At 45.0% G+C, this 15542-nt stretch overlaps 1 protein-coding gene and 1 long non-coding RNA gene across 2 annotated transcripts in view; one reads left to right on the plus strand and one right to left on the minus strand.

Annotated features, from left to right (window-relative positions):
- Nucleotides 1-2318: 2318 nt before the first annotated feature.
- Nucleotides 2319-15542, plus strand: part of UCK2 (uridine-cytidine kinase 2) — an 87535-nt gene continuing 74311 nt past the window's right edge. The window contains exon 1 of the mRNA XM_033200601.1: nucleotides 2319-2776. Coding sequence (XP_033056492.1) covers nucleotides 2678-2776 — 99 coding nt within the window. The 5' untranslated portion in view covers nucleotides 2319-2677. The remainder of the gene's footprint in view (nucleotides 2777-15542) is intronic.
- LOC117076762 lies at nucleotides 8083-11327 on the minus strand. Its single transcript, XR_004434466.1, has 3 exons — nucleotides 10920-11327; nucleotides 10629-10733; nucleotides 8083-8359 (listed from the first exon to the last, which is right to left on the minus strand). It is a non-coding gene; the product is annotated as an uncharacterized LOC117076762 (long non-coding RNA).

Below are 15542 nucleotides of genomic sequence, written 5' to 3' on the forward strand. Positions count from 1 at the left end.
AATTAACAAAGCAAAAGGAAATAAATCCTATAAGAAAAATGCCTTGATGGATAAAGGGATGGGTAGATGACCAGTTATGTTTTAAAGCAAGTACATATATATAGTATGATGTTTATAATGATAGAGTCTAGGTGGTGGGTATATTGGTGTTTGCTGTAAAATCTTTCAACTGTGCTTGAAAATTTTTATGATAAAATATTATGGAAGAAACACTATAGGAATGACAAGGAAGGTGCAGATTTGAGAGTTTAGGGAAGACATGACATTCTTTTATTTTTTTAAGAGACAATCGATAGAGGAGTGCAATGGCATGATCACAACTGCAAACTCGAACTCCTGGGCTCGTGATCCTCCTGCCTCAATATCTGGTGTAGCTGGGACTACTGGTGTGCACCTGTGTTTGAAGAAAAAAGGTCCATGCCCAGCTAATTTTTGTACTTTTTGTGGAGATGGGGGGGGTCTCATTATGTTGCCCAGGCTGGTCTCGAACTCCTAGTCTCAAATGATCCTCACTCTTCTGCCTCCCAAAATGTTGGGATTACAGGCATGAGCCACCCCACTGGCCTTTGGCATTCCTTTATCCTCCTCTTCTTCTCCTTAACTACCTAATATCCCCAAGCTAACCCTCAGTTGTAGGTTCAGCTTCCAAATTCCAATGGGTTATAAAGAGTTCTACAAAAGTCCATGACGACTAATAAATCTATCTAGTAGAGAAAAGACCTTTTGGAGAAGAGGCTAACTCTAGGATCACTTAAAACTCACCCACTCCATAGCTATTTGGTAAGGCACACCTTTAGGAAACTTCACCTAAATGCCTGCTTCTGGGTACCAGGTAGTGGCCACTCTCCCCATCTTTGTTTCCTGTCTACAGAGTTTGATGTTAGATGGTGACATAAAATACAGTTATCCCTAGATATATGCGGAGGGACTGGTCCGAGGACAGTCTACACGTAACCAAATCCACATATAAAGTCCCACAGTCAGCCCTGGGGAACCGGCACAAATACTGTATTTTCCATATGCCTTTGGTTAAAAAAAAAAGTGCATAAAAGTGAACCTCCCAGTTTGAACCTGTGTTGTTCGTCAACTGTAATTTAAAAGTGAAAAAAAGTTTGTGTTTTCTGGTATCCTTTTTTGTTTGTTTGTTTGTTTGTTTGTTTTTTGACACAGGCTCTGGCTCTGCTGACCAGGCTGGAGTGCAGTGGGGCAATCATGGCTCACTGCAGCCTCGATTTCCCTGGCTTAAGAGAAAATTATTTTTTTTCAAAATAATTTTCAATTTAAGGTAATTTACTAAGTTTCAAAAGATAATGCTATTGACGTAAATTCTGTTTTAGATTGTAGGCCCCATCAGCTCATTGATACCAGTCCCAAGTTTAGAGGAGAAGAGACTGGAAGTTACTAGGCTAGTCCTGCCTCTCTCACGTATGTCCCAGCAAAACTTCTCTTTCCAGTTTCAGCCCTTTAGAGACCTTTTTTCTTCAAACACTAACATAGGGCCTAGACTGTACCAGCACTGTTCTGAGAACTTTACATATACGAATTCATTTAATTCTCACAAAAATCCTGGGATGTAATTGCCATTATTATTCCCATTTAACAGATGAGAGCACTGAAGCACAGAGAGGTTAAGTAACTTGCTCAGGGACCTGGATGTGAATGCAGAAATCTGGCTCCAGAGGTGGAGTCTGAGACTGCCTTTCTAAGTGACTGATTGCCAATCTCTGGAAAACCAGTTCAATTGAAGGTATTAATGGATCAAAATGTCAGTATGTTTTCAGATACCCTAACTCCATAGGAAGCTCAGTGTATGGGATTTGAGATACTGTAGTTTAGAAGGGAATTGCTTTTCCAAGGGAGGGCACCTTTCAGATAAGCCCCTCAAACTGCCCTTCTGTAGAGTCGCAAGAGGACAGGCCTGCTAAAAAGGATGGCGCTGGGAGGTTTCCAAGACAGGAAATATCTAAAGCCAGAGGCTGACATATTATCTTGGCGAACGGGAGAAGGGAAAAAGAACCCACATTTTTTGGAAACACAAGTTTTTAGTCTGGATAATGGGTAAATGACATTAACTCTTTGTTCCACCCTAATCTTCCAAGCTTGCTCAAATTTTGCTTCTCAAACCTGGGCCATTCCTTCTTATTTAATTTGCCTATTAATTCCTTTAAGATTTTTATCCCTTCTGAAATAGGTGGTAGCATACCAAACTGAAACACAGAACAGCCTGTTTCTTTCCCCCAGGGTCCGCTAGGGCGCGTCGGAAAAAGGGTTAACCGAGCGGGTGGGAGGAAGGGAGGGTCGGGCTCACACCTTTCGCAGAGACCTCGGGCGGCGGCGGCGGGGCCCGGGAGGGGCGGAGGCTGGGGCCAGACGCCTCGCCGCCTCCGCCTCGGCGAATAGCAGCGCGCTGCCTGCCCGGATTGGAGCAGCAGCATCACGCTGACCTCTGCCTGGGATGTAAACCGGCCCGGCCGCTGCGGGCAAAGGAAGGCTCTTGGCTCCTCCGGGAAACCCAGCCCCATCACCGGGCTCCGGGCGGCTCGCAGGCGAGCGGCAGCAGCCTCGGCCCCGGCAGCGCCCAGCGGCGGCTGCGGGAAGCGGAGGGAGGCCGACGCGGGCGCGGGCGGGGAGCGTGCGTCCGTTCGCACAGGCAGCGGGAGGAGGGGCGGCGCGAACCATGGCCGGGGACAGCGAGCAGACCCTGCAGAACCACCAGCAGCCCAACGGCGGCGAGCCCTTCCTTATCGGCGTCAGCGGGGGAACGGCCAGCGGCAAGGTACGGCGGGGCCCCAAGCCGCGCTCCCCTCCCGGCTCCGGTCCCGGCGGCGCATGTGGCCGGCGGCCGCGGGCCATGTCAGTTGCTGCAGCCACCGCGTGGCCCGCGCGCCTCCGCTCCCGGCCGCGCTCCAGCGCCGAGTGCGCCCCGCGCGGCCTGGGGGCGCTGCGGCGGGGGCGGGCGAAGACTCGGGCCGTGGAGGTTCTGGGGGTACGCGGCTAAGATCGCAGGGCTGGAGTGCTCCCCTCGCTTTTCTCCCCCTGCGTTAATAACTCGTGGCCGGGGTCCTATGGGGGAAGGGCAGGGAAGCGGATGCTTATTGTTTTGCAAGTCCAGTGTTGGGGGAGAGGGCTTTCCGCAGGACCCCCTACGAACCCCCGATGGCCCCCCCACTCCCCCACCCCAGCCCCGGTCTGACACAGACGTGTTCGCCCAGCGGCGCAGCCCGGTGCTGAGGGCGGAGCGAGCCGGGAAGCGCGGCCGGGAGGGCGAGGGTGGCGGGAACGCGCGAGGCGGCATCCCGGGGAAGGGGAGCCCCGTTTGGGGCTGCACTCAAGGGCTGGGGATTACAGGGGTTTCCGGGTAAAAGCCTGAGAGCCAAATAGGTGCCGTGACATTAATGAAACGGTAATAGTAGGGGCTTCTGTTTTTTAAGATTATGAGAGGAAACGTGGTCGACTTCAATGAGAAAGTTGTACTGGCTCCATGCTCTTCGGTGTCCGGGACGTACGCGTCTTGGATCCACGGAAGGGGGTCATCGTATGGGCGTCTGACCCTCTTAGGAGCCTGTTTCCTTTGTTTTATCAGCAAGGCAAGAAGAGACTAGGGAAATGACTTCCTAGCTTTACCCGGGGCTTTTTCTGCAGGTGGAGAAGGGTGGAGTCCTCCCAGATGCTTCTTTCTTTGCTCCCCTAACAGCCTTTAAGATGTGGCTACTTGTTTTTCCCACCGTTTAACACCCTCCAACTTCATTTGGAGCACGGGTTCCTCAAGGGAGCGTGAGAGCTGGGTGCTGGTGTGCTGGTTTGGAGAGGCAGGATGATGCTTGCCCCGGCTGGGGAGAGCAGAGCAGGAAGGCTGGTTGGCGCCATGAGGAAAGAGCCACGAGGTTTTCGCTCCCGAACCGACTCGTCCGTAGCCCCTCCTCCATTTTGGTTTTACATTTTTCCCTCCGGGTCCGGACGACTTTAGCGCAAGGAGCCCAGCTAGACACGGCGGCTGGCACTGTGGAACTTCTTTATTGATGAAGTTAATCTCGTCCCTAGCTCCCAGGGTTAGGAATCGGCCTGCTTTAGGTCCTGAAGTTTCTGTTCTGTGTGCTCCCTGGTTGAAGGCTTTTAAAAAAAATTTGTAATTTTTGAATGTGTTATTTACTATGACTTATACTAGTAATTCAAAGCAAAACCAGAATGCTAGCCCTTTCAGGACGCTTTACCCGTTCTTTTAGAATTATTCTTGCCCTTCTGGCATACTCCTGTTGGATTGGGAGCTTGTGTGTGTGTGTGTGTGTGTGTGTGTGTGTGTTGTGTGTGTGTGTGTGTTCGTGGCTGTGTGTGTGTGTGTGTGTGTTCGTGGCTGTTTTCCCAGCCCTCCTAGCACAGTGCCTGCCTGGCATGTAGTGGGGTCCAGATTTTAAGCTGAAGTCCAGTCCTCCTAAGGTAGGGAGGAGACTTAAACTTGCATATGAGCTTTTAGAAACAAAATGACCTTGGTAATCATCTAAATAATTTAGTTACCACCAGGGTGAAAACTGCCACCCTAGAAGGTGAATAACTCTGTTCTTGTTCTTGTGTATTTCTCAGTCGTCACCTGTTCTAACTTGATAATCAGTACAAGCTTTTGGTGTTACTTGGGTAAAGTGTGGGATGGGAATAGTGGTGAGCCAATATGGGAGTAGCTAATTCTCTGCCTCCTAAAGTGCTGGGGTTACGGGTATGAGCCACTACCCGGGCTGGCTTTTTAATCTTTATTTTTTGTAGAGACTAGGTCACCATGTTGCCCAAGCTTGTTTGTACATTTTTGACATACAATTGAATGATAGTTTGTCATCCTTTAAGATTATTGATATTTCTGTTATTAAAAAAATCCAGACTGGGCCTGGTGGCTCACGCCTGTAATCCCAGCATTTTGGGAGGCAGAGGCAGGAGGATTGCTTGAGCCTGGGAGTTTGAGACTAGCCTGGGCAACACAGTGAGACCCTGTCTGTATAAAATGAAAGTTGTGGTGGGTTGAGAAAGTTATTTTGACCTATGTTAAAAACCAGATTCTCAGCTTGGGCAACATAGTGAGACTTGTTCTCTACAAAAAATAAAAAAAATTATCCAGGTGCGGTGTTGCATGTCTAGAGGCTGAGGTGGGAGGAATGGTTGAGCATGGGAGGTCGAGGCTGCAGTGAGCTGTGATTGTGCCACTGCACTCCAGCCTGGGTGACAGAGCAAGACCTGTCTCAAACAAAAACCAAAAAAGATTATGGCTGAGTACAGTGGCTCACACCTCTAGTCCCAGCACTTTGGGAGGCCAAGACAGGAGGATGACTTAGAACCAGCCTGGGCAACAAAGAGGGATCCTGTCTCTACAAAAAAAAAAAAAAAAATTAGCCATGTATGGTGGTTTGTTCCCAGGAGGCTGAGGCAGGAGGATGGCTTGAGCCTAGGACTTGGAGACTGCAGTGAGCTTTAGTGCCACTGTACTCCAGACTGGGCAATGTAGCAAGACCCCATCTCAAAACCAAACCAAACCAGATTCTCATATTTCCCCCTAAAGGACAGGTGTAGTGACAACACTAAAGGGGAAAAAAACCCAGGCTAAACTTCTTTGCCTGCATACATACCTGTGACTTTTAGTATCGTTCTGTTTCCTTTTCATTGCCTGTTCCTTGTTCCTGTGACCTCTTCATTGGACAACTGAAATAGCCTCTGAATCTGTTCCATTACACTGTCATCAGAATGGTCTTCCTTAGGAATGGCTCTGGTTGTGCCATTTTCCTTTTTGGAAACCTTGGGTAACTCCCCATTGCTCAGTACAGGTCAAATACATCAGTACAGTACAAATCCCCTTGGCCCCTGAACGTGGTCCCAGGCTATTTATTGTTTTTATTTTTATTTTATTTTTTATTGAGATGGAGTCTCACTCTGTCACTCAGGCAGGAGTGCAGTGGTGCCATCTTGGCTTACTGCAACCTCCACCTCCCGGGTTCAAGCAATTCTCCTGCCTCAGCCTCCCGAGTAGCTGGGATTATAGGCATGTGCCACCAGGCCTGGCTAGTTTTTTTGTATTTTTAGTAGAGGTGGGGGTTTCACCATGCTGGCCAGGCTGGTCTCGAACTCCTGACCTCAGGTGATCTGCCTGCCTCGGCCTCCCAAAGTGTTGGGATTACATGCATGAGCCACCATGCCCGACCTTATTTTTCTATACAGCCGAATACACACAGACCATCTTACTGAACTGCCTTCACTTAACATTTTGCCCAGTCGTCTTCTTTTTGGAATGGCCTTTAGGCTTTTAAGGCTCAACTCTGTTAATACTTCCTCGAGGGAGCTTTGTTACCCATTTCCTTAATGAGAATTACTTTTTTTCTTTCTTCTGCTTCCATAGACTTACCATATCTTTCTTGGCTTGTGCTTATTTGTTGACTGCTTCTTCCATTAGAGTATGTGTTCTGTGAGAGAATACTTTTTCTTACTTAACCTGTTTAAGTGCTTGGGATTGAGGGGAAATAAGGATTTTAAGGAACCATGAGAGAAGGTCTCTGTCCTTAGCAGTTTACTGTTTCTAAATTTCTTCCACTGTTTTTATCACCAAGTCACTTTATCATTAAAGCATTTGATTATCTATTCCCTTTGAAGTCAGGCACGAGTCTTCCCTACTGGTAGATGACAATGGAAGATGAGGTTAGGGGAACTTTTGACTTAGTGATAGGACTGGGATTGGGATCTAGGGTTTTATTTTTTATTTTTTATTTATTTTTGGAACAGAGCCTTGCTCTATCGCCCAGGCTGGAGTGCAGGGGTGCGATCTTGGCTCACTGCAACCTCCTGCGATTCTCCTGCCTCAGCCTCCCGAGTAGCTGGGATTACAGGTGCCCACGACAATGTCTGGTTAATTTTTGTACTTTTAGTAAAGACGGGGTTTCACCATGTTGGCCAGGCTGGTCTCAATCTCCTGACCTCATGATCCGCCTCAGCCTCCCAAAGTGCTGAGATTACAGGTGTGAGCCTCCGCACCCGGCCAGTTTTTTTTTTCTTCTTAAAATCTGTTATCTGTTTTGAACTTTCTCCACAAGCAGTGGCCTCTTCGTGTGAGTATTTTTAGGGAGGTTGGCCTGTGTGTGACCAATACAGGACACGAGAGGAGATGCTGTCCCCTCTGAGGTGTGGACTGCCATCTCAGTGCAGCTTGGCCATGAGTCAGCATCTGCTTTTGGAGTGCTTCAGAATGTGCTCTGGACCCGTGTGGGCTCCCACTGCCCTGTTCTGGAACCTCCGTCGCCATCCCCATCCAGCCAGATCACGTATTCCACACCCTCCTATCAAGTGTTCCCAGGACTGTGGGGCTGGTTTGTTCCTTCTGCTGTTTTTCTCAGAGCTGGCATTGTGTGTTTTCCATCACCTCAAACTGCTGCCATGGCGGGGAAGTCCTGGTGTGAGATCTGGCCCTTGGGACCTCCTTCCCTTTCCCCCTCTAGCTAGTACAGCCACACCCACTCTTGGCATGGCAGGCTTTCCCCCAGCCAAGGATGTCCGCACTTGCTGTCTGCTCTGCCTGAAACTCCTGCTTTTTCACCGAGCCATGCCTAGCAGGATATCTGGTAGAATGAAGAAACCCTGGGTCCTGCTGCCTCCAGTAGTTCCTCTCCTGCTGCCTTTCCTCAGGCTGTATTTCTTCTTTGTTCCTTGAGTGTCTTTGAAGTATGGTTTCTGATGCTCACTCTGTCTGTGGTCACCTACCAGTTCACTACATAGCATTTGCTTTCACGTCATTTCTTTGTCAAATCTTGCTTTTATGAGGTTCTGTGGTGGAGACAGATTGTCTTCGGGAATTTCACTGCTGAAGACCTGACCTTTTTTGCTAGTGGGCTTGGTAGTGGTGCTATTGGAACTACTTACGGTCTCTAAATCTTAGACTTGTATTTCAGTATTTTAAAATCAATAAAAAAGGGTTGAGGGTATGCTTTTATATGTGAGTGTGTATGCATATGTCTGTATGCTTTCATGTCCATTAAACCATTTCAGTCATTAAGCTGATTTGTCATGAAAGCATTTGATCTTTTCATCATATATATAAAATATATAAGCATAACCCATATATAATTATGACATACAAAGTAGGAATAAAAAAAGAAAAAGGAAACATTTAGAAACATAATTTCTTTAATAGTATAAAATCTTTCGATTGTTACTAAAATATTATTTGTGACTGAAGATTGAAAGATGTTTTATTTTTAAAAACCTTGTTTAATACTTGGTGGTTCTTGGATGACCTTGGTGGTGGTAGTTTTGGTGATCATTCATGACTGAAGGTTTTGTTCTAAGTTTAGTCTTCTGAATTTTTATTTAATGATTATCATATTTGAAAAAGTTACCCCTAAAAAAATCCAAGTAGAGGAAAGTTATCATTTTATAGTACTTACTGAATCATGATATTCCCATCCTCCAATTATGCTATGACTTTTCTTTAAAACAAGCTAGAAAATTTTCATCTTGTAGTCCCAGCTACTTGGGAGGCTCAGGTGGGAGGATTGCCTGAGCCCTAGGAGGTTGAGACTGGAGTGAGTCTTAATCCCACCATTGCAATCCAACCTGGGTGACAGAGCGAGACCCTATCTCAGAAAAAACAAAAAAAGTTCCATCAGTACACAATTTAATATAATAACCTGAAAAATATAAAGAACCATATAAAGCCCTCCAGCATTAGACTTTCAGGCCTCATAAGCGGTCATTTGATTAGATGAGGGGCAATGGTTCTAAATGTATGCTTGAGAATTTTGAACAATGAGAGAAGGTGACAACTCTGAAAACAGTTTGCTTTGCCGACTTGCTATTAGCAATACTCTTTCCATAAGATGGGTTTTTTTTCTTTCTTTTTTTTGTTTTTTTTTTAAAGCAGTTGTTTTTACTTGGTTTCTCCCTGTGAAACTATAGGGAAAGTGTCAGTCTTTCTGTGAATGCCCACACTTAACCTTCAGTACCCTATGGGACAGGTGACCAGCAAGCAGTACTTTTTATTCCTGTGATGTGTAGTCTTTGCAGGAGTTTTGCCTGGCACATACATGGCAGAAACATAAAAATTTTGTGTGGGTTGTAGAGTTGTGCTTCTTTATTTCCTTATTCAGCCCATAAGGGCTGCTATTTGGTCTGACATTTTTACCTTTTTTTTTTTTGGCTGACTAGCAGGGAGCAAGGGCTGTTTTGTCACCTCAGCTAGCATGCTGTGCTCTCCCTTGCCTGTCTTGTAGAAGTCCAAAGTTCTGTGTCTCTGGGATTGCTTTTCCTTGGGAGTGGAGATGAGTACTGTCTTTGCCCTTCGCAGGCTTCTAGTCTCCTAGGCTGTCTAGATAACGCTTGTGGTAGAATGGGCTGACAACAGTGCTGATTTTGGACTATGGTCTAAAAGACATTTTTGCATTCATAACCACTAAGAGAATTTTGGAGAATTCTTCATCCCATTTTGCACATATAATACATATATTTTTATATGTTATAAAATATGTTTTTATGTTATAAAAAATATATATATTTAAAATTAGTTGTTATTATTGTTTTAGAGACTGTGTCTCACTGTGTTGCTCAGGTTGGCATGAACTCCTGGCCTTAAGCGGTCCTCCTGTCTTGGCCTCTCAAAGTGCTGGGACTACAGGCATGAGCCACTGTACTGGGCCCCATCACATATTTTTGACATCAGTTTTTTTCATTGTCAGTAAAGAGTTGAAAAGGAAGTAATTTCTGATATATTACAAATATACACTTAAAAACAACAATGGTTTCATTCTTTTAAATTATCTGATGAGTTCTAACTACTGTAATAATGTGACCTTGTTGTCATACATTTTAAAACCTGTAGATGAACAAGCTCTTATTTGAGTCAGAAATTTTCACTTTTCTTTTTTCCTCAATCATTTCAGTTCTGCTTCCCCTGCAAAATATTAATTAAATTTCATTTTTTTATGCTTGAAAATTTTATTGGTCACTCTATCATATTTGACAAAAGTATACATTAAAATTTTATTTCCTGTTCTCATGAATCTAAGTATTTATTTCTTTTGGATTGCATTACTACTATACTTATTAGTACAAAATTCATCAAAACAAATGGATACTGCCGGGCGTGGTGGCTCACGCCTGTAATCCCAGCACTTTTGAGAGGCCAAGGCAGGCGGATCACCTAAGGTCAGGAATTTAAGACCAGCCTGGCCAACATGGGGAAACCCCATCTCTACTAAAAATACAAAAAATTAGCTGGGCGTAGTGGCGGGTGCCTGTAATCCCAGCTACTTGGGAGGCTGAGGCAAGAGAATCGCTTGAACCTAGGAGACAGAGGTTTCAGTGAGCTGAGATTGGGCCACTGCACTCCAGCCCGGGTGACAAGAGTGAGACTCTGTCTTTAAAAAAAAAAAAAAAAAAAAAACCAAATGGGTATCTTATACATTTTTTTTTTTTTTGAAGAAAGCATCTTGATGAGATAGAGCCTTCCACCCCGAATTATTTGATGATTATGTGGATAATTACTGTTTAATACTAGAATAAGATTTTTCATTTGTATAGCTCTAAGCTTTAAGGAACCCTGTTGACATAAATAAGTAGATGGAAATGGAAAGAATATTGTTATATCAAGGTCAATCAGACTCAGTTTTTACCTTTGAAATTATATGTCAAAATACAGTGGATTTTTATGAATCAACTAGCTTGCCATTCATCTCCTCTAATTTTGTAGAAAGCAGGAAAACTGGAAACCTCCAGACCTGTAAAAGGAATTGTTATTCCATCATTAAGTCATTCATCTTCCAGTATCAGCTTGAGTATTTTAGATCACCCTTTTGCATGGATTCAGAATGGAGGGGTGATGGGCCTTTATTTTGTAAAATGAGAGAAGCCGGATTGTGAAAGGGTATCCCTGCTTTCACTTGGCTCGGGAAGTTTTCACGTACCCTAGTTTGAAGACAACTGATTTAGGTAGCTTGGTGTCTTAGTCTGTTTTGTGCTGCTGTAGCAGAATACCTGATAATGAACAGAAATGTATTTCTCACAGTTCTGGAGGCTAAGGAGTCCAAGATTGAGGGTCTGACACCTGGCCTTTTTGCTGTGTCATGGTCATCCCATCCTGGAAGGCAGAAGGGCAAGGGGCGGGGGAAGGGAGGAGAGAAAGTGCGTGTCCTCACGCCAAAGAGGTTCAAACGAGGTTCCTTTTTTAAGGAACCCGCCCCTGTCGTAACGAATCTGCTCCCATGATAATGGCATTAATCCAGTTCATGAGGGTGGTGCCTCCAAGATCCAAACACCTTCCATCAGGCCCCACTTCCTAACACTGCCACATTGGGCATCAAGTTTTCAACATGTGAACTTTGGAGGACACTTTCAAACCACAGCACTTGTGTTCCAGCCCACTGTTGCCACTTACTTATTAAGTATCTGTATATTCATCTACAGAAGAGGGTCCTTACAGCCCTTGCATTTTCACAGTTCTGTAACTAGCCTTGAGTATCCTATAATTGTTACCACTGGCCACAGAAAGTACTTCTTGAATCTGAACCTGCGTAAGTGGTAGGCATTTGTAAGCTTTCTTTGGTGGGGTTCTGAAAGACTGACATCCTCTGCCATTTGCTAACGTTCATCTCAACTGGATACCAGTTAGATTTCCTGAAGGTCCTGGTACCCTGTATGCTTACTGTCACTTTCAAACCTTTGCAGGTGTTGCTGTTTGCTGTTTTTGGGTCCTCCTCTTCTATGTTGCTAAAGCATCCTAAACAGACCGCAGTTACAGAAATTTTTTTCCCTGCCCTGTGTGGTCCTTGCTTGTTTAGTCTATCTTTAGGCTGAGCTCTCAGGATCAGGGACTTTGTTTTACCTCACTATTGCCTGAAGCTAACACATGTCCAAAAACAGGAAGGATGAGGAGGTTCTCAAATGTTTGTTGAATAACCAAATATTAAGTATTTTTTTTTTCCAAACTCCGTGTATCATAGGAATTTCAACATGTCCAGTACTGAACTCCTCATCTCACCCCTTAAACATGTTCAATCTTTAACCTTCACCATCTCAGTTGATGACAGCTTCATCTTTCTAGTTGCTCAGGCCTAAAACCTCAGGGTTATCTTTGACTACTCTTTCTTTCTTCTGTAGTCTCAGGCTGTCTAGAGAGAACTTACGAAGAATGGCTAGTAAGAGTGCTGACTTTGGACTGTAGTCTTCAAACATGTTTACATTCATAATTGCTAAGTCACTTGGATCCAGTCCATTAAGAAATCCTGTTGGCCCTGCCTTCACAGCGTATCTGCGGTCTGAGCGCTTTTCCACTCCTTTGCTTCTACCCTGGTCCAGGTCATCATTCATCATCTGTCGGTTGCATCATTGCAATTGTCTCCTGACCCATCTCCCTCTTCCTTCTTTGTATACATGTTGTATTCTCATAACAGCCAGAGTGATCCTGTTAAAATGAAAGTTGGATAATTCCCTGCTCTGATACAACCCTGCAGTGGCTTCCCATTTTACTCCTAGTAAATTAAGTCTACAACAAGATCGGGAGGGCCCTACAAATGGGTCCTTTGCACTGGCTGTTCATTCTACCAGGGCATCTCTTTTTTTTTTTTTTTTTTTTTTTGAGACGGAGTCTCGCTCTTCCACCCAGGCTGGAGTGCAGTGGCCGGATCTCAGCTCACTGCAAGCTCCACCTCCCGGGTTCACGCCATTCTCCTGCCTCAGCCTCCCGAGTAGCTGGGACTACAGGCGCCCGCCTCGTCGCCCGGCTAGTTTTTTGTATTTTTAAGTAGAGACAGGGTTTCACCGTATTAGCCAGGATGGTCTCGATCTCCTGACCTTGTGATCCGCCCATCTCAGCCTCCCAAAGTGCTGGGATTACAGGCTTGAGCCACCGCGCCCGGCCTCAGGGCATCTCTTGATACCAGTGTCATTAACCACCTTCCCTCCTTCAAGTGTTGCTCACGTGTCTCCTTCTCATGATCACTATTTAAAATTGTAAACATTAGACACTCAAATATCTGTTGAATGGTTGAAGAATGAGTTACTTTGCTCAGTTACTGCTTCTAATACTAGTTTTAACATTAAACCTGTTGCTGGGGGATGTGGATAGTTGTCCCTTTGCTGTTCACATTTGTATTTCCTCCTGGGGTACCATCACCTGGATAAGATTGCTGGCACGTTGTCAGTCACTCACCTTGGTCTTGTAAGTGTGCATGCTAGATGGCTTAGATGCCTGTTTAATGGTGCATTAAAAAAAAATCAGGCTGGGTGCGGTGGCTCATGCATGTAATCGCAGCACTTTGGGAGGCCGGGATGGGTAGATCATCTGAGGTCAGGAGTTCCAGACCAGCCTGACCAATGTGGTAAAATCCCATCTCTACTAAAAATACAAAAATTAGCTGGGCATGGTGGTGGGTGCCTGTAATCTCAGCTACTTGGGAGGCTGAGGCAGGAGAATCACTTGAACCAGGGAGGCGGCAGTTGCAGTGAGATCATGCCACTGCACTCCAGCCTGGGTGACAGAGCAAGACTTCGTCTCAAAAAAATAAATAAATAAATAATTAATTAAAAAGAAAAACAAATTAGAGAGTGACTTTAACTTAAACTTTTAACTTTAAATTCTTATTGTAATGCTCTTAAAGAACTGTCACCTATTTTGTTTAACTCAATACTTTTAATTGAGGTAAGATATGCTTTTTTTTTTAGTTGGTGGCTACATTTTTCTCTACCTCCTTTTGTAGAGAAAGTAAACATTTGAGAGCAGAAGGAATAGAATATTGAGTGATACATAGTGTTTGAACAAGAGAGGTAGTGAATACTCTTCAGGAAGGAAATGCAAGCTGAGGGAGCCTCCTTGTCTGACTACAGAGGGAGGACACAAGCTGAAGTGGGCATGAGATTGGCCATTTGGTTTCTGGAGGAAGGGGTCAGGAGACATCTGTTGTTAAGGTGGAAAAGCTTGTGTTTTGGATGTGTCTTCTGGGAAGAACTCAGCCCTAGCCTGCCATGAGGCTCTGCTTGCTAGGTCTTGGTGGGGTATAAGGTGTTTTTTTGGTGTGATAGAATTGAAGCTTTATAATGTCTCCACTTCGGGTTAGGATTGAGAATCCCTGGTTTGTTCAGAAAATACTTCCTTGAGGTAAGCCCAGGAAGCTTGATGGAGTGGAGAACATGTGTGGGTTTTGGAGTCAGCCAGGCTTGTGTTAACATTCCTGCTTGGCTACTTCTAATCTGTTTCTTCTGAACCTATTCCTACATCTGTGAAAAGGAGACGATGTCTGGTTTGGAGAGGTGTTGGAGTTAAACGATAAAATGTATGTAGAGGTATATGCTTCTGCAGTGGGATGGTCACTTGCCAGTACCATGATTCATGTTCTGTGCAGATGTGCTGTCAGAACAGGCTCATTGGCCAACCTTCCCTCCCTACCCCTGCCCCAGACGGAGTCCTGCTGTGTTGCCCAGCCTGGAGTATGGCGCCATCTCGGCCCACTGCAGCCTCTGCCGGGTTCAAGCAGTTCTCCTGCCTCAGCCTCCCAAGTTGCTGGGACTACAGGCTTGTGCCACCATGCCTGGCTACTTGTTGTATTTTTAGTAGAGCTGGGGTTTCACCATATTGGCCCGGCTGGTCTCAAATTCCAATCTCAAGTGATCCCCCAGTCTCGGCCTCCCAAAGTGCTGGGAGTACAGGCGTGAGCCACCGTGCCCGGCCTGGTCAGCCTTTAAAAATGTTTTTAAATACTTATTCATTGATTTTAATTGACAAATGAAAATATATTTATGGTGTGCACGTTAATGTTTTAATGTATGTATACATTGTGGAATGGTTAAGTCAGGCTAATTAGCATATCTATTACCTCAGTCATTTTTTTTGTTGTGAGAACACTTGATGTCTACTCTCTTGGCAATTTTCAAGTATACAATACGTTGTCATTAACCGTAGTCAGCATGTGGTGCAATCGATCCCTTGAACTTGTCCCTTCAGTGTATCTTTGGCCAGTCTTGCTATCTAGCACTGCTCCCTGGCATCTGTGCCTGACAGGGTCTAGGAATGGGAGCATTGATAGTGATAAGGAGCCTTTGTAGTTTGAGTCCCACTGACTAATGTGAGTTATTACTTCTTTGCTGATAAGGCCCATAACTACTCAGATATTGGGCACCCTCTTCCTGAGTCAACCTTTCAAGTTTCTTATTCGTGTGTTACCAGCTTTCTGTAGGCCTTAGCTATCCTTTCCTGTAGTTAAGTTGTGCCTTTTCCTGAAGGAGTTAAGGTCTCTTGTTTTGTAGTAGGTAGGTACGGGCAGAAAAAAACAGTTTATTAGCATCTTTTTAAAAAAAACTTTTAATTACAAATAGAACTCCTAGCAAAATGTATAAATTCTAAATGCACGGTTCAATGAATTATCGTATGGCAAGCATAGATTATTCCCAGCACCATGGAAAGCCCTCCCCACCCTTCGCTACCTCTCCTATCAACTGTTTCTTCATAACCTGCTAGAGGCAAGGTAGTGTTTGACCAGTATCTGTGTGACTCTAGTAACTTAGCCTTGTACAGGAGATATATATTTGTGTGTGCA

The sequence above is a fragment of the Trachypithecus francoisi genome, unplaced genomic scaffold (assembly GCF_009764315.1).
Source record: "Trachypithecus francoisi isolate TF-2019V2 unplaced genomic scaffold, Tfra_2.0 Lachesis_group5, whole genome shotgun sequence".
NCBI classification, from domain to species: domain Eukaryota; kingdom Metazoa; phylum Chordata; class Mammalia; order Primates; family Cercopithecidae; genus Trachypithecus; species Trachypithecus francoisi.